Source organism: Phalacrocorax carbo, chromosome 2 (genome assembly GCF_963921805.1).
Source record: "Phalacrocorax carbo chromosome 2, bPhaCar2.1, whole genome shotgun sequence".
Classification (NCBI taxonomy): domain Eukaryota; kingdom Metazoa; phylum Chordata; class Aves; order Suliformes; family Phalacrocoracidae; genus Phalacrocorax; species Phalacrocorax carbo.
In genome coordinates this window covers 306355-327001 of record NC_087514.1, presented here as the reverse complement: position 1 = coordinate 327001, position 20647 = coordinate 306355, and the positions used below count along the sequence as shown (strand labels likewise).

General features: G+C 54.9%; 1 protein-coding gene across 1 annotated transcript in view; it reads left to right on the top strand.

Moving 5' to 3' along the window:
• Positions 1–20647, top strand: part of NRBP2 (nuclear receptor binding protein 2) — a 30124-nt gene that overhangs the window by 931 nt on the left and 8546 nt on the right. The window contains exons 2-13 of the mRNA XM_064441874.1: positions 13803–13925; positions 14266–14367; positions 14639–14728; positions 15656–15696; positions 15789–15883; positions 16127–16150; positions 16490–16573; positions 17280–17335; positions 18101–18196; positions 19920–20052; positions 20225–20327; positions 20484–20534. Of these exons, the coding sequence (XP_064297944.1) occupies positions 13803–13925; positions 14266–14367; positions 14639–14728; positions 15656–15696; positions 15789–15883; positions 16127–16150; positions 16490–16573; positions 17280–17335; positions 18101–18196; positions 19920–20052; positions 20225–20327; positions 20484–20534 (998 nt within the window). The remainder of the gene's footprint in view (positions 1–13802; positions 13926–14265; positions 14368–14638; positions 14729–15655; positions 15697–15788; positions 15884–16126; positions 16151–16489; positions 16574–17279; positions 17336–18100; positions 18197–19919; positions 20053–20224; positions 20328–20483; positions 20535–20647) is intronic.

Below are 20647 nucleotides of genomic sequence, written 5' to 3'. Positions count from 1 at the left end.
TGGCCGTGTCCCGGTGCGGGGAGCCCCGGTGCGGAGAGCCCCGGTGCGGGGAGCCCTGGTGCGGGGAGCCCCGGTGCGGGGAGCAGGGCTGGCCGTGTCCCGGTGCGGGGAGCCCCGGTGCGGGGAGCCGGGCTGGCCGTGTCCCGGTGCGGAGAGCCCCGGTGCGGGGAGCAGGGCTGGCCATGCCCCAGTGCGGGGTGCCGCGTTGCGGGGAGCCGTGCTGGCCGTGTCCCGGTGTGGACACCCCCGGTGCGGGGAGCCACGCTGTGCCCCGAGGGAGCGGGGCAGTCCCAGGCGTGCAGCCCGCAGCGGAGGGCACCGATTCCCGAGGGACTAGCCGTGCTGGGCCGCCCGCCCGCGGGCCCTGTCGGAAGGAGAACGGGCGCTGTCGGAGCCCGCGCTGAGCCCGGTCCTGGAGGCTTTTGCTGGGCTCGGTCTTTGAGCTGTGTCTGGTGGCAGCTCGGTAACCACACGCCACTGGCCGGGCAGCTCCTGCGGGAATGAGGAGTTGCCGGGTAAGTCGCGGGGCAGGGCGGTGGTGGGTGCTGGCCCCAGGTACCGCTGCCTCCAGGGCTGGAGAACTCGGTTCCACCTCTCCAGACCAGGGGTTTGGACCATTTCAGCTTATCTTCTAGCACAGGGGCTCAGCACAGCACCTCCTGCAGCGTGTCCACCAGGGGCTTGCGGTGCTTCCATCATCACCCCCTGCCCTCTCTCTCCCAGACACATTCCCCCATACCAGTGTAATGACCATCTCTCCTGAAAGTGGAGCCTGAGTCTCCCTGCCTCTGTCAGGGCACCCAGGAACAGGGACCAAAGTCCTTGGGTGAATCCTGACCCCAGGCAGGGGTGGGACAGCACTGAGAGACAGACATCACAGGCACTGTCAGCTTCTGAAGCATAAAAGGGCCTATCCAAGGCCAATCCTGTTCTTTATCTTCCCACCATCGCCTGTTAACGACCTGTCAGTAGTCCGTAGTGCTCCAGTCTGGCTGCAGGCTGCCCATGTTTTTAGGCTGTTTTCTCATTCTGGGCTTTGCTGAGATCTTGATAACAAGCTAATGTCGGTGCCATCAGCCCCTGCCTTTCTTGTGTCCCTCTGTGCTGTCTGGTTCTTCCACATGCACACATCACCCTTCCATCTCTTTCCTACCTCCTCACCACCTTTGCTGACACCTTTCTCTACATCAGGGCCTTGCAGCGGGGTGTACATGCCGCATGGCTGGTGCCTCAGCCTTGTCCCACGGTGCACATGCCACATGGTGCCAGGACCTGACACCATGTTTTAATCCCATGGCTCCTTTCCTATGCTTGGCCTCGCTGTCCTGGAGTATCAGATCCCACCTGTGTGGCACATCCGAGGTGTTGGAGCCAGCTGTATCTTTGTCTTGTGTTGTTTCATTTATCTTTTTTTGGGAGGGATGGGCTTTGCTGGTGCCTATTGCTATCCATCCCTCTGTCTGTGCCCTGCATCTGGCCAAGCTTCAGCTGCTGGTTCAGGCATTGCAGGGTGCCCTCCGTGCCACAGGTGAGGCGTGGGGTAACGGTACAGGGCAGCTGACAGACCTCTGCCTCTCCTGTGGTTCCTCTGCCAGGGTGGCTCTGCGGGACAGCTGAAGAGGTGAGGAAAGCTGCACAGAAACTAGTTTTTTAGCTGAGAATACCCAGATGCTCCTGTAATTAGATCGACAGGCTTAAAATGACCTCCACTGTATGTTGGAAACAAGCACTGGGGAGGAAACATTTGGTGTAGGTACTGGATGAGGCCCTGTAGTTTAATTGCGTCTGACCTGTAGTTGCATTATGTTTTGTCACACAGTTCTTGGTGTCTTTTCACACAGATTTAATCTGTGACCCACCAAAACAGCCTGAAACCCCTAGTCGTCCTTCAGAAATAAATTACTTGGAGGTCATTTCTCATTTGAACAATCTCAGTCTATTTTGACCTAACGGTGACATTTAATGATGTGTATTTTAACATTTAATTTTGACAAGGGAGCTTTCTGGAGTGGTGTTGCAGTGTCTGGAACTGGCCCCTGGAGGTTTGTCCAGAACCTGGGCAAAGTGGAAACACATGTGGAGTGCAGCCCCATCGGTGGCATTTCCACCCAGACGTGTTGGTGATCGGTCATTGTACTGTGCTATCTATCTGAAGGGAGTTTTTCTTGCTGGAGAGGTGGGAAGGGTGGACCGGCCTTTCCTGAGCGTTGCAGGACAGCAGGCAGTTGCAGGAAGACTTGGAGGGTCTCTGAGGTTGTGACACAGTCGCACATCACAGTGATGAGTTGCAGTGCTTCTTTGCAGTGCACACCTTTGGCAACACAGGAGGCCTGCCGGCTGCTCACCAGCTGCATGGTGCTGTGCTGCAGCAGGGTTGCATGCCCTTGGGGAAGCGAGCATTCAGGTGACGGACCCGAAGGAGAGCGGCCTGTTGAGCAAGCGCCGGTTGCAGGGTCCAGGATCTGTAAAGCTGCCGTGACAAAAAGCACGTGAACTTGAACAGGGAAGTGGTGGCACTGCCTAAATTGCAAACCCAAGTGAAGGAAGTTTTGTGTAAGAGACTAGTTGGTTGCACATCCACAGATGCTTAGTTATGTACCAGGAAGAAAAGACACCGTTTGCTGTCTGTAAGCTGTGGCTATGCTGTCTTCTAACATCGATGAACAGCCATTCTGTTTAACACACATCCTGATTGCTGTAAGCACTTCAAGTATTTTTACCAATAGAGATTTCCCCTCACTATCCTGATGATTCATTATAATTATTTATTCTCCTTAATTTGCTTTTACCAGAACAGTTGAGTCCTGTGTGGGACTTAATTTGACCCTACTGTGCATCATGCTTCAGGTACAGACGCAGCAACTAAAATGTGCCATGGCCCTGGTGCCAGATCTTAATGCTGTGCTGAGTCTGGCCATGCCCACCAAAGAAGAAAACATTTCCTTCACAACTTCCTTTGCCTATTTATGGTGCATATATTCATGATGGGTATGAAGTCACAGATTTCCATGAGCCATTCAGGAAATAAAAGCACTTACAGTGTCTCTGCAACTTATGTGAAGAAAGAGTCATGTGAATCCTTCGGTGACTTCACGTTCCGTGTCAGCACAACCCGTGTTCTGCCTCTTTCACGCCTCTCCCTGCTATTAGTGTGCCAGTGCAGCAAAGGAATGGTGCTGCTATAGACTTTTCCACATAGGAAGATACGTTTTTTCAGCGTTGGTTTGATGACTTCATTTACTTTTTCCACTCCACCCTGTGGAGTAAGAGTAGCAAGGAAGAAGAAATTTAGTTTACTGCTTTTGGTAAAGTTTTGCAACTTTCCTTGTCTGAACACAGTTTCCTGAATGAACCCTAGCACCTTGTTACTAAGAGTGAAATATTTTTATCCATGTTGCTCTGCTTTTGCAAAACCTTTGTCCATTTGGGAAGGGGACTGTGACCACCAGTGGATATTTGTTTACTCTGCTGTTCACAAGCACTGGCACCACCGCATTAGTCTGTAACACAGACCAGGCTCAAGCTATTATTTAAACATCCTCTCCAGCATCTCTCCCATCCATCTCTGGGTGTCCCTGCCTGTTGGTCTGCCCATTGTGCTCCCTGCAGGAACGTCCCAGACCACGCGTGCTCTGGGTTGCTTTTGGTATTTCTTCGGTCCCTTTCCCTTTGGATGAGAGTGCGTGCTTGCTGTGGCAAAGCTCTGCTGTGGTTCACAGGACAGGATTTTAGAGCTGCTTCTCCACTTGTAACTGCCATTGCCTCTGACACGGCGTTCTGCTTCGTGGTGCTGGCAGCTGCAGCACAGCTGCTGATGCTAGAACAAGGCTGGTTGCATTTTCATTTGAAATAGTCCATTACTCCCCTTTTGGTCACCTTGTTTAGTTAAAAAGGTTAATGACTGCATGTGTAGTCATACAGAACCCTTGAACTATGAGCTTTAACTTCTAAAACCAGCAGGATGAAGGAAACGAAAAAGGGAAACAATAATAGAAAGAAAGAGAAGAAATGCTGCGGCAGAATTTAAAGAAAATAAAGTAATATTAAAAAAATCTGCAAGAGGGGGAGTTTTTGAAGTGTTGCTATAGGTTCCCACAGATCAGAAAATTAAAACAAAATACAGAAAAATAATCTAAGCATTTGAATACACTGCGGTGCAAGGGAGGGGGTCCCATTTTCTAGTTATTAATTGTGTTTGCAGTTTGCAGTGAGGATAGCTAGTTCTGTGATAGATTATTTGGAAAGCATCCAACTATTTAATATTTGCCACCAGAGTTATTTTTAAAAGCTGCTTTGTGCCAGCCTCCCAGGAGACTAGGACTTGAAGTGTGTTTTGTTGTGAAGTGCTTTTCCAGAGCAGAGGGGATCAGCTGAAGGACTTAGCTCTTTCTTTCATGCCATCTATTTTTTTCTACCCCTTACTAGTTTTACAGCTTTTGTTTGCTGTTGTTTTGCTTTCCAGGATGAGTTTACTTGTGAACCTGCTGACCTCAGCTGATCAGACAGGTTAATATCGTAAGGCTTTGCTCTGTGCTCTGAATAGGTGGGGCATCCCATTAATAGAGGTATTAATTGAGAATATTTGTGAAAGCGGGGTGAAATTTTTTGAACTAAGGTGGCATAACTCACCGATAGATAAACTTTGCTGGAGGCAGATAGTGAAGTCTTCTCAGCATGTATTCTGTGGGTCTGGCAACAAACAAGACTTGGCATGCCAGATTTAGTGTCCTCCTCGTTACCCTTCTAGTTCATGTGGGCGATGTGCTGGGACTGTTTTGCCTTTTACTTCAGGTCCGCTTTCCCTGTGCTATTTTCTCCATTTCGTGGATCCTTTAATCCGTCACGATCCTACCCGGTCATAAAAATCTTCTGCCTTGTTTTCACTGCTGGGGAGGGAGGTGATGTCAGCCGGGTGGTAAAGGTTAGTGCAGAAACTTGTCCTTTTTCCTGCGGTAACACGCACCTTCATTCCCACTCATATGCCCCACAAGAATGCCTTTCTGTTTGCAGCTCATTGCTCCTGGGCTATTTATTGAACATATATATAATTATCATGTCCCTTTTCTGAGTAAGTATAGGTGGCCTGACCACCTCGGTAAAGACCGGTAATAACTATCTTTGGCAGGATAGGTGACGCGTTATGATTCTGAGCCCCAAGTTGTACCTACATACTGTCACCCTCTTATCTAAGCTTTTGTCACCCTTGGCTTTCCAGGGGGGTCTGGCTCCCACCTTAGATAGGTAGAAGAGAAAGGTCAGTTTATTTGCAAATCATTAAATAACACATTTACAATACATTAAAACACTAAGATCTTACCATAGCTCTTACTTGACTAATGACGATATGCATAATGTCTGCTAAAGAAAACAGTGCTCGATTCGATAAACGACGAGCTAGCTTTTGCTGTCGGGAACTGGAGAGTCCAAGTTCTTTCAACAATTCACAGTTGCGTCGGTACTATTTTCCACACGCACCTAAGAAAAATTCCATAAACGTAGTGATATTGGTGTTAGTCAATTCCTACACTTGGTCATTTAGGTGTTGATATTTCTTAACTTTTCCCACCGCTGCGTCCGCCAAAGATGTTGATTTACTCCCGCACCTGACCGTGATGTCAACAACCAGGGCTTGGTCTCCTTTAAGGAATACCAGGTCTGGTTTATGTAATACTTGTTGTGCTCCTAAGGCACTACCTTTCTGCTCTAGCTTCTCCACCATGTCCTGAATGCTCGCAGCTCAGTAGTTCCCAGGCTGCTCCTTCTGGGCTCCCTCCAGACTAGGCACGAAAGAGAAGTATGACAATTACCAGCCTTCTCCATGTTTTGTTCCCTTCCCTATTTTTAACCAAGCTTTTTTTTCCCTTTCATTGGTTTTCTCACGCAGGCAGTTTTGTTTACAGTGGCCAGACTTTGTATGTGAGTCTCACAGGCTTGTACAACTTTTGTGTGCCTTGTCTCCGTTCTCCTTTTTCTCCAATGTACTCAGGGAACGCACACAGTCCCAGAGGCTTTTATGTTTTACTTCTGGGACAAGGGAGTGTCTCCCAGTCATGTTACAAAAGGGGATTAAAAGATGATCAAATGCTCATTGGTTGGCTCTTCCATTGGACGAGTTAGCATTTGACAGTGAACACGTGAAAGGCAATGTTTTAGCGTTCCCCCGTAGTGATCAGATACTGGTCAGCAAGGTGGTTTGTTAGCTTTCAGTGAAAGTGCACTGCTGACAGCTTGGCTGGTCAGCTTGGGTTTGCGCTGGGCCAATGCAGCGGGAGGGCAAACCCCCCTCCCGGCACAGTCAACAGGATAAGTCACCCCAAATTCCTGTTAACTGGGCTAGTTTGTACCGGTCGCTGGTCTCCTGCCTGACTCCTGAAGAGTGGCTGTTTGTTGTTTTCCAGCTGGGCTTGGATGACCAGGCAACGCAGTCCATTGCTTTCTGGATAAGCACTGCAAAGCCTGCCCGTGGGCGTCTGTGCCCCGTTCAGACTGGTGGGCACTGGGGGCCTGCAGCAGCAGGATGGGATACTGCACACAAAGCCTGTCCTTGGGGACCTCCTGCTCTCCGCCCTCACCTTCCCACCCCAATCTGTGCCCAGGTGCAGGCTGGTGGCGGGGATCCTTTCCCCTTCCTGCTGTATGGGGACAGGTGAAGGTTGTGAAGGTTGGAGCCTTCTCCAACCCCTGCTGCAAACCTGCTGGGCTGCTGGCTGCGCGTCCTGGGTTTCAGCAGCGCTGCCAGTGAATTTCCAAGGTGCAGTTTATTTAGTCAGAGAGCAAAGCTGCGTGGGTTGGGCTGGGCTCAGCTTCAGGTGACCTTCTCGGGGCTCACATCTCCTTCCCAGGGGTGTGTGGTGCCCTGGGTGTAAAGTAAACACCTCCTTGGGGCCCAGCTTCCCGCCGGGTGGTTTCCTGAGCAGCCTGTCCACAGGCCAGGCGTGCGTGCAATGGTATGTCTTCTGCCCAGGAAATAACAACACTTGTATCGCCTTCAGCGTGCAGGGTCTCTCCCGGCTCTTATCTGGGCAGTGGAAAAATGCTCTTCTGTCCCTTTTTCTCAGCAGTGGCAGGAGAACAGGGATCATAGTGTTTGTTCTGGCAGCTGCTGGGCAAGAGGGAAGGGCAACCACCATGGATATGGAGAGAAATTAAAGCCTTCCAGCTCTCCTTCTCAAAGGCAGAAGGGACAGACGGGCGGGTGGCTGCATTTCTGAGGAGGCCTGCTCCAGATGCTGCTGGGAGAGGCTTCGTCCCCCTGTCTACAGGTATTAAACAATGATCTCTCTGCTGTTGCTGACAGAGGATCTCCTGGGATGGATAGGGAGAGTTCATGGAAAAGGGCTGGATGAGGTGGGTGCCCATCATGCCCTGGGATGGGGGAGCTCTGCTGATGCACATCCTGCTGTGTTGGCCATGAATCTCCCTCCCTTGGTCTCCCCTGCCTGCAGCACAGTGGGTACCCGGGTATTTTTCCTGGTTGATTGGCTGGATGCCACTTCTGCTTTCTGCCCACAGCTCTGCACCTTCTCTCCTCCAGCATTGTCCAGGAGGGCTGCCGTTCACCGGTACCTGCCTCACTTCATGATTGTACTGATGTTAAACCGCAGCACAGCTTGCCCTCACCCACGCCATTGCCTCCCAGCTTTGTAAGCGGCACGCCACCACCCGTGCTCGGCTAGGTCTCTCAAGCTGGTCGTGTATTAGGCCTGTATCCACAGTGGTCTGAATTAGTGCTGAGAATATTCTTTTGTGAGAGGTAGGATCAAATGCTTCACTGGAATCAAAATATTTTCCATCTCATCTCATGTGTTCCCTTCACCTGCTAATTGTGTAACATAATCACACAGAGAGAACAGGTTTATCTGGCACCGCAGATCCCTTGTCCTGCTCATGCAGAGTCACAGGACATTGTGGGGTTGATCTGTTGTTTTGCTGTGGACTGCAGATAGCAGCATGGGTGGATGTCACCTCGCTAGCTCTTCTGTCAGTCTTTGGCATACCCGCCATGAGGTGAAATCTAGCCAGCAGCCCAGCCAGGCTCAAGAGCGGATTGCTCCGTAATTGCTTGGGGCTGCTGCTGGTGCCAGCCTCACCCCTAGAGACAAAGGGGCTGTTAGTGGCAGGTCTGGTGCTTGAGATGGGGCCCTGGAAGCAGGGAGCTCGGAGCCATGCTGCTGAGTCTCGGGCTCTGGGCAGAGCGCTCCCAGTTCAGGACAGCAGGATGTGTCGGCTCTTCACCCAGAGAATCACCCGTGCAGTGAGCCCCCCCGCCCCCTGGGTGCCCACTGCCCGTGGGACCTGCTCCAGCTTCGGCTCCTCAGCGCAGCAGTGATCAGGCAGGCTCTGCCTGCCACTGCTGTTGTCCCTGTCCCTTGGTAACTCAAAGAAGCAGCACAGGTGTCAGAGTGGGGCCTCAGCTCTCTTAGCTTTTTTTTTCCCTTTTATATGTTTTCAAAAATTTATTTCCATGTTGCAACAGTCACCCCCACCCTGCAAGCTGTGTAGCATGGGGTGGTGGAGAGAGGAGTGCAGCCTCTGTCAGGGCCAGGGAGCACGTGGTTTGGCAAAGGCAAGGGGAGCCCAGCTTCAGGCAGTGGGCTGGAAAGGGGGTCCCTGCAGAGGCACAGTCCTCTGTCTCTGCTGTTTGCACACATTGCTGTGAGAGGACAGTCTCTGCTGCCTAAGGTGTGTCCCCATGCCGTAGCAGCACCTCCTTGCTGTCACCTGAACAGAAGTCCCTTGAGAAGCCCAGAGACAACCTGTGCTATCACCCAGGCTTATGAGATACTGGAGCAGAGGGCCAGGTTGGGACTTACTTTGCAAAAGTGCTTTCCAGGCACATTGAGTTCCCTGCTCAGCCTTGTGGCCCCAGAAAATTCTGCCAGTTCCCAGCACCAAAAGGGATAACATTGCAGTGTCACGAGGAGTCAGGTAAACCGTGCACGCAATGAGCATTACCATCTTCATGTCCTGCTAGCCCTCCTCTCATTACCAGCAACCAGGGGTTTCTGCTCTGTGGCAGAGCAGTACTGGCACCGGTCACCCTGACGGAGGCACACAGGGGTTGTGACCTCCAGCATCAACATGCGTCTGCTGTCGCTGTACGACCAGGTGGGTCCTGATGCTCCTGCCAGCCTGGCACAGCAGGTCTCAGGGAGCCTGGGGAGCCCGGGGCCCTGTAATCCAGGTAACCGCTCCTCTTCTTGCTTGGCTTTCCCTTTGGCTTTGCCCTGTGTCCTCCAGATGGTGCCGTTTCTCACGTCCCGCCCTTCCATCCCCAGGCCCTCCACAGCACCCGGAGCGGTGGCTGCTGCACCAGGGGTGACTCCGCGGCCCGCAGCAGGGCCATGGGTGCTCGCAGGGCTGCTGCCGGCCTGCGGTGGGTGGGGAAGGGCTCCACCCTGCACGGCTGCGTGCCCCGTGTGCCGCAGGCCGCAGGAGCTGGGCAGCGGCTCAGGAAGCGAGCTTGTCTTGGTGCCGGTATGGATAGTGTACAGAGTGCTGGGAGCTGCCTTGTTCTCGTGCCCATGCTTGGGTCGTAGATTCCCAAAACTTCATCTTTCCCCTGGTCTCTGGCTCAGCACCAGTCTAGAAAATCTCTGAAGAGATTTGGTCCTCTTCCTTCCAGCCTCGGGATGCACAGAGGCTGCGGGTCAGGCTCCTGGTGTATCCTCCAGTCTGGTCAGGTGTCTCCTGGTGGCCTCTTTAAAGGCCCCTCTGTGTTGGTACAGTCTTTTTCAGGATGGTTATGTGATGGTGACACCTGGGCTCAGGGTGTTTCCTTCCCCTCTCCACTGCTGCTTTGCATCTCATCCCCGCCCGGCTCCGGCACCAATAGCCCTGCGGGGGGCAAAGGGACCTTGCAGACATGCAGGGTGAGGGTCGCTGTCCCACTGCTCATCTCTGCAGCCTGCCTGCCTGGCACCCCCTTCCCAACCTGCCTGCCCTGCCCGTACCGTTCCTCTGGCCCTCCAGCACGTTGCCTCCGCAGTGCCTCGGGCAGCCGCCCTCCCTCCCGGCGTTCGCCCAGCCCGATGGCCCAGCCTGCCCTTGCATTTCCCCAGCAGCCCCTGCCAAGCCAGGCAGAGGGAGCTTTTTCAGCACCTTCGCCTCGTTTCTGAGCGACCTCCAGATTATCCTTCCTCTGCACAGTACGGTGCCTGATCCAAACCCGGGTTTCCAGGCAGGGTCTGCTGTGTGCTCTGCAGTGGCGCGAATGGTCCCAGGGAGCCAGGGCTGGTAACGTGACCCTGCTGCTGCTCAGCATTAATTGGGCCCAAGGGCTGAGGCTTTGCCTGCTCTGCTGCCTTGGAGACAGAGCAGTAAACTTACGCCAAACTTTGGAAATTATTTGGGTAAAGCACCTGCAGGCAGGACCTGGCCTGCCTCACAGAGGGGCTGCCAATTGGGTTGGAGCCACGCTGGGTGCTTCTCCTGCCTCTGACAGGCAGCAGGGCAGAGGCGAGAGCGGGTGCAGGAGAAACACATCTGTGCCGGACACTGAGGATGTGAGGTGGCTGCTCTGGCATGGGACAGTGCCCAGGTCCAGTGGTCAGTCCCCATGGCTGTGCTGGGGACTGGACTGCTTCCAAAATCCAGAAGCTGTCTGCCCTGGTCCTGCTGTCATGCTGAGGTCCTGGGAGCAGGGCCACCAGCGGAGGAGGCCTCTGGGACTGCTCTGTCCTCTGTGTCCCACAGGTGGCTGGGGTGTGCTGGTCCAGATGGTGTGGAGGGATACTCTGGGGGGCAAAGGAGGGCAGCAGGATGTCCCTCTTGAGAGATGGGTCAGCACATGCTTGTCCTGAGGACGTGAGTGCGGGTGTCTGGGGAGAAGCAGGGGACTGGCAGAGTGCCCTCTCCTCCAAGTGCCATGGCCCTGCCTTTTCCCATTTCCTACAGCAACCCGAGAAACGTAGCAACCCACCTTGTCCTTATTTTCTTCTCCAAATTGGGTCTAAATGCCAGTGGCAGCAGAAATGGTTGTCCATTGCTCGCCAGACCTATGCTTTACTTATTTAACAGCTGTTCTCCCAAGGGCCCAGAACTATATCACTAAACCTTATTCTGTGGCCTGTATCAGTCCTTGTTGACGTGGAAAGCTCAAAAGGGAGCGATTTATTGTAAGAGGCAACCTGATCTTTTGTAAACCTTCACTTACTTGTCCCTAGTGATCTCACCAGGCTACCCTCAGCTCCTGCCAAGGGCTTTCTGGAAGCAGCCCGAGTGGGGAGTTTGCCCAGTCCGGCTCTGGAGTTTTGCCTGTTCCACATAGTGTCCACCATTAGCAGCACACAGAGCTGCCGGGAACCCCTGAAAGGCATGGTGTGAGATAATTGAGGTGACCTGTGGCCAGTTCCTTCTGTCCCCAGTCAACTCTGTGTGCAAGAAAGCTGTTCAGTATCACTTATATTGTCATTCCGCACAAGACTGAGCATGTTTGCATCTGCACAGAACAGGGAACGCTCATCATGTACCAGAGTCTCCCAAGTACCAACAGATCCACTGTCCAGAGCCTTAAGCACCAGAATGCCACTTCGGGCTCAGAGAGCAGGTTTTTCAAAGGTGGGAGGCTGTGGCACAGGGACAACCCTGGACTTCTGCCGTGGGTCACTCTCAGACAGGCGGGCTGGTCCGATTCAGCCGGCTGTTCTTATGTCGAGCTCTGAGCAAGCAGGAGGCGGCATTGCCTGCCCGGAGACGGGGGGAGGCTGGCAGGTACCTGGTTCATCCAGGCATGGGGATGGGAGGCATAGGGTGCGATGGACCTGCAGATTGGGTCCCACTGTGGGCTCAGTATCTGCACGCAGGAAAGTTGTGGCCCTGCAATGAGGCAGGTGAGGAGGTGGCATCTGAGATTTTCAGACCCGGCTGTGCCTTCAAGCCAGGCATCAGTAACCTCCATGCAGAGCTCTGTTGCTCCTGCTTGTCCTTGTGGCAACCAGAAGGCTGTTCAGGTCTGTGCTCTCCATTTGATTCCTTGTTTTCGGCCTTGTGGCCACTCACTGGTTTCAGGACAGGATTTGTCTCAAGACCATGAGCTGATTTTCCAGTGGCATGTTTGGGGAGAAGCGGAAGACCAGCTTCACAGAGTGCTCTGTGACCGGCGGACCCTCGTGGCACACTGGTACTTGCCCCCAGCTGCCTTCCCTCTTGGCACAGCCTCCACTGAGACCTGCCTCAGCCAGGCGCTGGCTGCCAAGAGCTCCTGCCGAGGCTGTTTAATCCCCCTTGGCCAAGCAGTCCCTCCTGTCGCAGCCCACCCCAGCAACATCAGCCTCTCCAGAAGGACCACGGCTCGGGGGTCGCAGCGCCTGCTGTGTAGGCATCTGGGTGAGGGCTGAGCCATCTCCCCACTGCCCCCCAGCAGCAGCTCTCCCAGCAGTGCCCTTGCTGGGCACTCCTGTGCTGGCTGTGTTTGCACTGGGAGCCCTGGGAGGCTGCTGGGACTTGCTGGGAAGGCTGTGGTCAGTGAGGCCAGCTGGCCACATCGCTGGCTGCCCGCACTGGGCTTTGTGCAAAGCACGTGGGGCCTGTGAGCAGAGAGGACAAGTAACAGAGGTGCTTTGTGTGTCCACAGCAGGAACTGAGCCACAAGCTGGCCGCCTGTCCCCTGCTAATGAGCTGGGGGTGTTGCGTGCCTGCGCCTGCGCCCACAGCTGCCCCGTGCCATGGCGGGCCAAGCCCCAGCAGTGGGACACTGTGTACCGGGCCCTAGAAGCAGCAGAACAATCCCCCTTTTCATCTGGCTGCCAGCATCTCTGCGCTGCCCCTGCCACATGGCAGACGGGAGCGGGCAGCGCTGCCTGTGCCCAAGCTGCTGGGGCTGGAGGAGGGAAGGGGCAGGCCGGGGACTGCAGGCCTGCTCCCGTGCAGTGATGCTTTTGCGAGGGAAGAGCAAAGGCAGCAACTGCGCAGACCGCAGTGCAGACAGCGGTTCGGGATGCAGCAGGCAGGACCCCCTGGTCCTGGGGTGGGGGTGTCTGTGCTGTGGAGCCCCTATCAGAACTGAGTGTCTTTTGAGTAGGTTTTACCTGGGCTGGAGCTGGGACCTGGTGGTGCTGGCTGGCCCAGAGACTGTCAACCTGGTGCTGCCCTCACAGCAGCATTGGCAGAGACCCAGCACAGGGACGAGGCTGCCACAGCTGGGTCTGTGCTGGACACGGCCTGCGGAGGTGATGTCTGCAGAGCTGCTCTCCATCGGGTCCTGGAATGCAGCTCTGTGACCTCTGGGGATGGGAACTCACCAGACAGACCCTGGCCACGGAGGGGTGCCCCAAGTCTCCTTGGGATATTAAAAAAGATATTTTATGGCTTTGGTTTGTCTGGACCTTCTAATTTGCCCTGTCCAACATGAGTGTGACCATGAGCCATGGCTGTGGGTTGCTCCCCCACGGCTGCTGGGAAGTGGGGTCCACATGGGGGTCCCCGTCCCTGTGCAGGAGTGGGGCGAGCAGGTGACTCACCACAGCTTCTCGCTGGGCTCGAAGAGTTGAGAGGGGCTGGCATGGGAACTGCTCCGAATCACTGGCTGTCTCCTGTGCGTCCAGGAGAAATAGTGCTGGCTGCTGTGATGCCTCAGCTCCCAGGCAGACAGGTCCTGAGGGCAGGGCAGAACAGGCAGCAGGGTGGGGGTTTGCTCCACTCACTGTGTCCTGGCCAGAGCCTACTGTAGGCTGGGGTCCTCCACAGGAGCAGTAGCAGAGACTGTCCATGCAGCACATGCGTCTGCGTGGGGCTATCAGTGGGTCCAGGAGCCATGGGCAGGGCTGCAGCTGGGCTGTCTCATGCCGTGCTATGTCTCACAGGTGAATCAAGGGAACATGCCAGGCATCCAGAGCACCTTCCTTGCCATGGACACGGAGGAGGGCGTGGAAGTGGTGTGGAATGAGCTGCTTTTCACCGACAAGAAGGCCTTTAAAGCACACGAGGTGAGCCATCCCTCCCCAGTGGGACCGTGCCCACCTCCCCAGAGACTGCCCACCACACCTTCCTGGGCAGCAGCACTGGTCCCTGCTCTTGGCGGGCAGCAGCACACCTTGGTCAGCAGTGCTAATCACAGCCTGTCATGCTGTGCTCCTGTCTGTGTGGCAATTTGCTTTCCCTTGGCTTCTCTCTCAAAGACAGCTCCATGTGTTCTCTGTACCCCAAAAACAGCTTTCCCTGTGACCGGGGCACAGCCTGCTCCCCAGCCCCAGGTTCCCTTGCTCTTGGAGATGTCCTGCCATGTTCCAGGACCTGCCACCTCACCTGTCCTCTCTCTCCCCACAGGAAAAGATCAAGACCATGTTTGAGCAGCTGGTGCTTGTGGATCACCCCAACATCGTAAAGCTTCACAAATACTGGCTGGATGTGAAAGACTCGAAGGCGCGGGTAGGGAGGACTCAGGGAGACAAAGTGTCTGGGGGGTCCCCGGGCTGGGGGAGGGGTGCCAGTGGGAGCCAGGTGGGGATTCCACCTCTACTCTTCATTCCACTCCTCCAGACTCCCCTTCCTTCCCCGGGACACCGCTGCCAGCAGCCTGCCCTCAGCCACGTGCGGGGCCAGCGCTGGCTGCACGCTGCTGGCTGGTGCAGCCCAAGGGCTGTGCACGGCGCTGGCTGCGCAGGGAGGCTGGGAAGCTGACACCTCTCTTCCCTCCCAGGTCATCTTCATCACAGAATACGTGTCCTCAGGCAGCCTGAAACAGTTCCTGAAGAAAACCAAGAAAAACCACAAGGCCATGAATGCCAGGGTATGTTTTCTGGGAGCAGCATAGGGTGTTCAGGTGAAGTGGGGAGCCCCGTGCCCACTGGCACAGGCAGGGTCTCTGGTTTCTTCTAAGGCTCAGCAAGTATGTATGGTTGCTCCCCGACTTACCCAGGGACTCTCCACTGTAAGGAGATGGCATCTTGGTGAGGGCCAGAGCAAGAGCAGAACTTCTCCAGGACAGCCCAGAAATGGATCCTGCTGTCAGGATCTGACCCTGAGGCTGGGAACCTTCTGGAAGCTGCTGCAGCAAAGTTCAGCTGCGCAATGCTGACTGCTCCTGGGTCTGCACTGTGCCTTGGGAGGCCTGTGTCTCCACCACCCTCAATGAGGGTTGGTGGACTTGTTGACTAGGTTACTACTTGGGTTGAAGGGACTAGTTTCACCTGCAAACCCACTCAGTATGGGTCTGACCAATGGTTTTGCAGGCAGGTCTCAGCTGGCTGTGACTGAGGAGCTGGGTGACTGTTCTGGGGGCCCTGTGCTTGACCTTGCAAGCCCTCCAATGAAGTTTGAGTTCAGTATCACACCAGTGCATTTAGGCACTCCTGGAATTGAGTCTCAGTGTTGGTGTGCACAGAGAAAACCATACGCATGGCCCTCGCAACCATAGCTAGCTTTGCCCCCTCTGTGATGTGCCTGCCCTTGCTTCCACCAGGGTTTTGGGGCACAAGAGAGCTCTGTCTGCCAGTAAGGATGAGTTCTCAGCTTTGATGGTGTTCTTTGAACAGGGGTTGGAAAGGAGACTGTTGTGGCTGGGACAGCGTGTGGCTCATATTTGAATAACAGTGTCTGCAGGGCTAGTGGGGGGCTGATTTCCCCAGTCACTGGGTAATAGGTAGGAATGACCTGATTCGGCTGCTGGGCTCTGACGGGTGTCTCGTCTGATGGAGAGCTCTGGTCTCTGCTCTAGGCCTGGAAGCGCTGGTGCACTCAGATCCTGTCCGCTCTCAGGTAAGCTTGCCATCGCTTGCACTGTCGGCTGTCCTGCTTCTCACTGGGCTGGGCACAGGTAATGTGCTCAGGGCAGCTCTGTGCTTCCCCAGCTTCCTGCACTCCTGTGAGCCTCCCATCATCCATGGCAACCTCACCAGCGACACCATCTTCATCCAGCACAACGGGCTCATAAAGATTGGTTCAGGTAGGAAGCTGCCGCCCTCGCAGGCCCACGGCTCCAAGTGCTGATGTCAGCAGGAGGAAGCTGTCCACCGAGGGACGTGGCGGGGTCGTGTGGGTGGTGTCCCGAGGGGGTTCTTCTAGGCAAGAGCTGCAAGGTCCCTCAGGGGATCACCCATGCAAGGCTTGGAGTTACCTTCTCTTCTGTTTCTGTCCCCTGTTCCATGCCTTCTTACCTGTTTGCTTCCGGATCGGCGCTGACCTGCAGTCTGGCACAGGGTGTTTGCAAATGGTGAGTGTCCCTCTGCCACCTCTCCCAGCCCATGTCCTGTCCCTGGGTTGACCTTCCTCCCCCGCAGACTCTGGGCGCCTCTTGTCAGTGAGGCACTGTGGCATGGAGGAGCAGTCCTGGGCTCTGCAGGCAGGGGCACCTTTGTCCCTCAGGGAATTGCTGCTCCTGTCCTGGGAGCAGAGGGGTCTCCATGGGGACCAAGTGCCCCACGGGCAGTCTGCATAAGCAGGAGTGCACACAGAAATCCCTGCTACCTCGGAGCACCCATCTGTCCTCACAGCCCTGGGGAAACACCTTAGAAGAGCTGTGATGCAGAACATTTCTTGTTCCCCGATGCAGCCCTCCCGGATGACCTGCGAAGCCCCATCAGGACTGAGAGGGAAGAGCTACGCAACTTGCATTTCTTTCCCCCGGAGTACGGCCGTGAGTGCGGGGTCTGTCTGCTGGGGGTTGTGGGCAGTGTGGGCGCCCAGAGGGACATGGAGGGGGGGTCCTGTGCGAGGTGTGGGCACAGTATGTTTGCAGCAATACAGAATTATTCGGTGCGTTCATAACTAAAGCTGTTGGCCATGAGTCACAGAACATCTTGAGATAATGAATGACTGTGTGATAACATTGTAGGTAAAATTTAGTATTGATTAGTGTGGAGCTATGCACATGGGAAAGAAAGCTGCACCTACATGGGAATGGACCGGGCATTAACAATTACTGGTGAGGAACAAGATCTGAGCATGACCACAGATAGCTCTGAAAAGGTCAGCTTATAGCCCAGGAACACTCAAAAGCATGTAAAATGTTACAATGATTAGGGAAAAAAAGAGTAAAGAATCTTTGTGCCATGTGAAAACTCATTATGTGATCCCCATCTTGAACATTTTGGTGCAGATTTGAGGGGAATAAATGGGAAAGGTTTGCGCAGGAAACTGTGAGAAAATGTGTGCCAAGGTGGGGGAAGCAGGCATGAGCAGAGGCATGGGCAGAGGGAGGTCAGGCATGGGCAGGGGTGAGCACAGGGGTCTGTGGGCAGAGGCATCTGTAGGGATGAGGCAGGGTGCAGGGGGCTGTTCCCAGAGTGAGCGAGTGGTGGCCTGTACCTCTGGCCTGACATGGTTCTGGCTTGCTTTTGCAGAAAAGGCTGACGGGACTGCTGTGGACATCTTCTCCTTCGGGATGTGTGCACTGGAGGTACGGAGCAGGATGGCTGCAGCACCTGGGAACCTGCAGTGACCCCTGGTTACAGGGCAGGATTGTTCTTGCTGAGCCTGCTGGGGATTGCGATGGCCTAGGGAGCTTCCTGAGGAGTCTCCTTGCCCTTTTCCAGACCTCACTGTGAGCTGTGGGGATCCCTTGCAGCAATGGAGACATCTCTGCTGGGTTCAGCAAAACATGTTCTGCTGCCATGGCCCACTCTGCCCTGGGTGCAGCAACAGGCTTAGCTCACTTCTATGCTTGGCTGGTGCCTCTCAGCCATCTTTGCTGGTGCTTCTTCTTCCTCCTTGGGCTGTGACAGCCCTTGGAAGGGAGGGCACAGAGGGCAAGGACAGACCATGCTGCTCCACAGAAGATGTGCACTGCCAAGCACACCTTGCCCGGGCAGACTCTGGGGCTGTTGGTGGTGTCTGCATTGTCCCTGGGTCTGCACAGTGCTCAGGGAGCAGCCTCCCCTGTCTGCCCTGCTGGGAACCTGTAAGCAGCCTGGAACGCTGTGGTGGGCAAGAAATGGGCCCTGAGGGCAGGGACACAGCAGCCAGGGAGCACCAGGAGGCCCAGGAGTTCTGGACCTTCTGGACAGTGTTATGGCCAGAACCTGAGACAGGCCTGCCAGGCTGAGTGTCCTGGTGAGGAGCTCCACAGCTGCCACCCTGCCAGGGGATGTCCCTTTGGGAAGCCCTCAAGGACTGACCCAGGGCTTGGCCGCGTGCACACAGGGCTGCACTTCTTCTTCCCCAGATGGCAGTGCTGGAGATCCAGACTAACGGGGACACGCGGGTCTCAGAGGAGGCAATCATGCGGGCACGACATTCTGTGGACGATCCCAACATGCGGGTGAGTGCAGCTGGCTGAGCCTCGGGGACAGAGCCACCGGGCTGTAGCCTGAGCCACAGATGGGTCAGGCATCCCTCCTGGGGTGTAAATCTCCCCTTAAGGGTCCTTCCCCTGGGCTGGCATCCAGAACGTCACAGCCAGCCTGGCATTCCTGCATGCTCCAGGTCACACCAGTGCTGGGAAAGGGGAACAGAGACAACAACCTACTGCAAACCTAAGGGCAGCTGAATCTGGTGGGCTGACGGACATGGGGATTCCCCTGTCCTGGGCTGGCTGAGGTGAGAGGCTGGTCCTCAGCCCTGTTTGCCAGCCCTAGCAGCAGTAAGGCTGAGCACGAATTCCCAGCAGTGCACGTGCACGCGCGGCGTACAGACATGGCCAACAGCAAGCGGTCCAGCACAGACAGGGGAGTGTGCTCATGGGCACAGACAGCATGAACAGCTGGATCCTACTTCTAAGTACCGATGCTCAAGGCAAGCCCTTTCACAGGTCACTGTGGCATCTGGCCCCATCCCACAGGTCTCCCTGTTATCGATCAGACCCATGATCTGTCTGGTATCTACACCCTCTCCCCAAGCTTTCATCTCACTTACCAGCTAGGCCAGCTTGACATGTGCTAAAGGATCACACATGCTCACAGAGAATAGAGAGCAAACTTACACTGTAAATACTTAGGAATAAAGTTTAATAAGAAGACAGGACAGACTGAGATGATCAGATGCAGGGCTCAGCCAGAGAAGTGTACTGACCAGCACTGTGCTTACAAGCAGCTGGCACCTTCTGTCCCCCTCCATTTTGCTCCCTGACCCACCTCAATACCTCCCTTGCTCTTCCTTTGGCCCATCTCCAAAATGTCCCATAATAAGTTTGTACACTCCCAAAGTTCTCTTGTTTGAGCTCAGAATTCCCCTAGGCATCCCATGGTAAATCCTACGCCCTGTGATGCAAAAGTCCCCTTGTTTGCATGGTGTCCCAGAGAGTGTTTCTTCTGTTGAACCTTTAGCAACAGGGGCAAACGGTGTCACTGTTCACCTCTGGTGGTCTTTGGGGCACCTGATTCAGAGGGGTTAGGTCGTGTGGGTGTGTCATCTTCCTTCTGATCATTTTTCGGTCTTTGCCTTTATTCTGAATAGCCCTAGCCAGAGACCTGTATAGAAACTGCACAGAGCAGTTAAAGAGGACAGGCCCCCAGACTGCAACATGCAGAAGATGCAGAGGATCTTGATTTTCTGCCACCAATGAGCAGAAACAGGCAGATGCATCCCTCCCATCCTCCTGCTGTCAGGAATCCCTCCCGCTGGCTCAGTCTGCCCTTTCTTCAGTCCCACCACCATCTTTCCGGGTGGGTCACTGCTCCCGGAGCTGATCCTGGCTGACTGCTGGGATACACCCCTGCCTGTTCTCCTTACAGTGTTTTGCTGGGCTTGCATTGCAGCCTCCTCCCTGGATGAGAGCAAGCAGGGAGCAGAGCTCCTGTGGCCAGGCTGTTGATGGGTAAACAGCAGCATGTTGTCCCCTGGAGCAGTGCTTGCTGCCTCTCCCAGCTTGGGTGCTCTGTACACTGCCTGCCCTGCCCTGCGGCTGCCTGCTGGCAGCAACAGCCACTCAGATCTGGCTCCCAGGAAATGCAAGTGTGAGAGGGAGCTGGGGCTGGCAGTGGTGGGGATGAAGCCGGGGAACGTCCTGCTTTGCCTCCAGTTTATGCCTTTTCTTTGACCCTCAGGAATTCATTCTGTCGTGCTTGACCCTCAACCCAGACAAGCGACCAACAGCTAATAACCTGCTCTTCCACCGGGTGCTCTTTGAGGTCCATTCCCTTAAGCTGCTGGCAGCACACTGCTTCATCAACAACCAGTGTGAGTAACCATGAGACCACCCTGCCCCATTTGAGCTTGTATTGCTGCCCCAGCAGAGCTGGGCATGTGGAAGAGCCTGGGGAGAAAGGCATAGACCTTCCCTGGGGTCTGAGCTGCAGAGTCTGCCTTACAGGACCTCCCAGCTGACAGCCCCTTTATGCCTTTGCCCTAGATCTGATGCCAGAGAATGTGGTGGAGGAAAAGATAAAGGAACTGGACCTGAACATGGTGATGGCAGAGATCCGGAGAGAGGGTCGGCCTGGAGCACAGTGGAGGTGAGGCTTAGTGGGGGAGATTTCAGAGCAGCCATAGCCAAAGAGCCCAGGACTTGCATCCAGCCTGGTGATCCTGGAGTCATGGCACAGTAGTCCTTCGCACTGCTCTTCCCTCCTGCCTCTCCCAGTAATCTTCCGGTCCTGTTTCTCTCCCAGGTACTCAGAGGTCTCCTTCCTTGAACTTGACAAATTCTTAGAAGACGTCAGGTGGGTTGTGGGCATGTCCCTGGGATCCCTTCACTCACCTCATTCTTTGGGCCTGTGCTCCTGCTGAGAAGTTCTCCTCTCCAGACAGCACCTACATCTGAATTGCCTGTTCC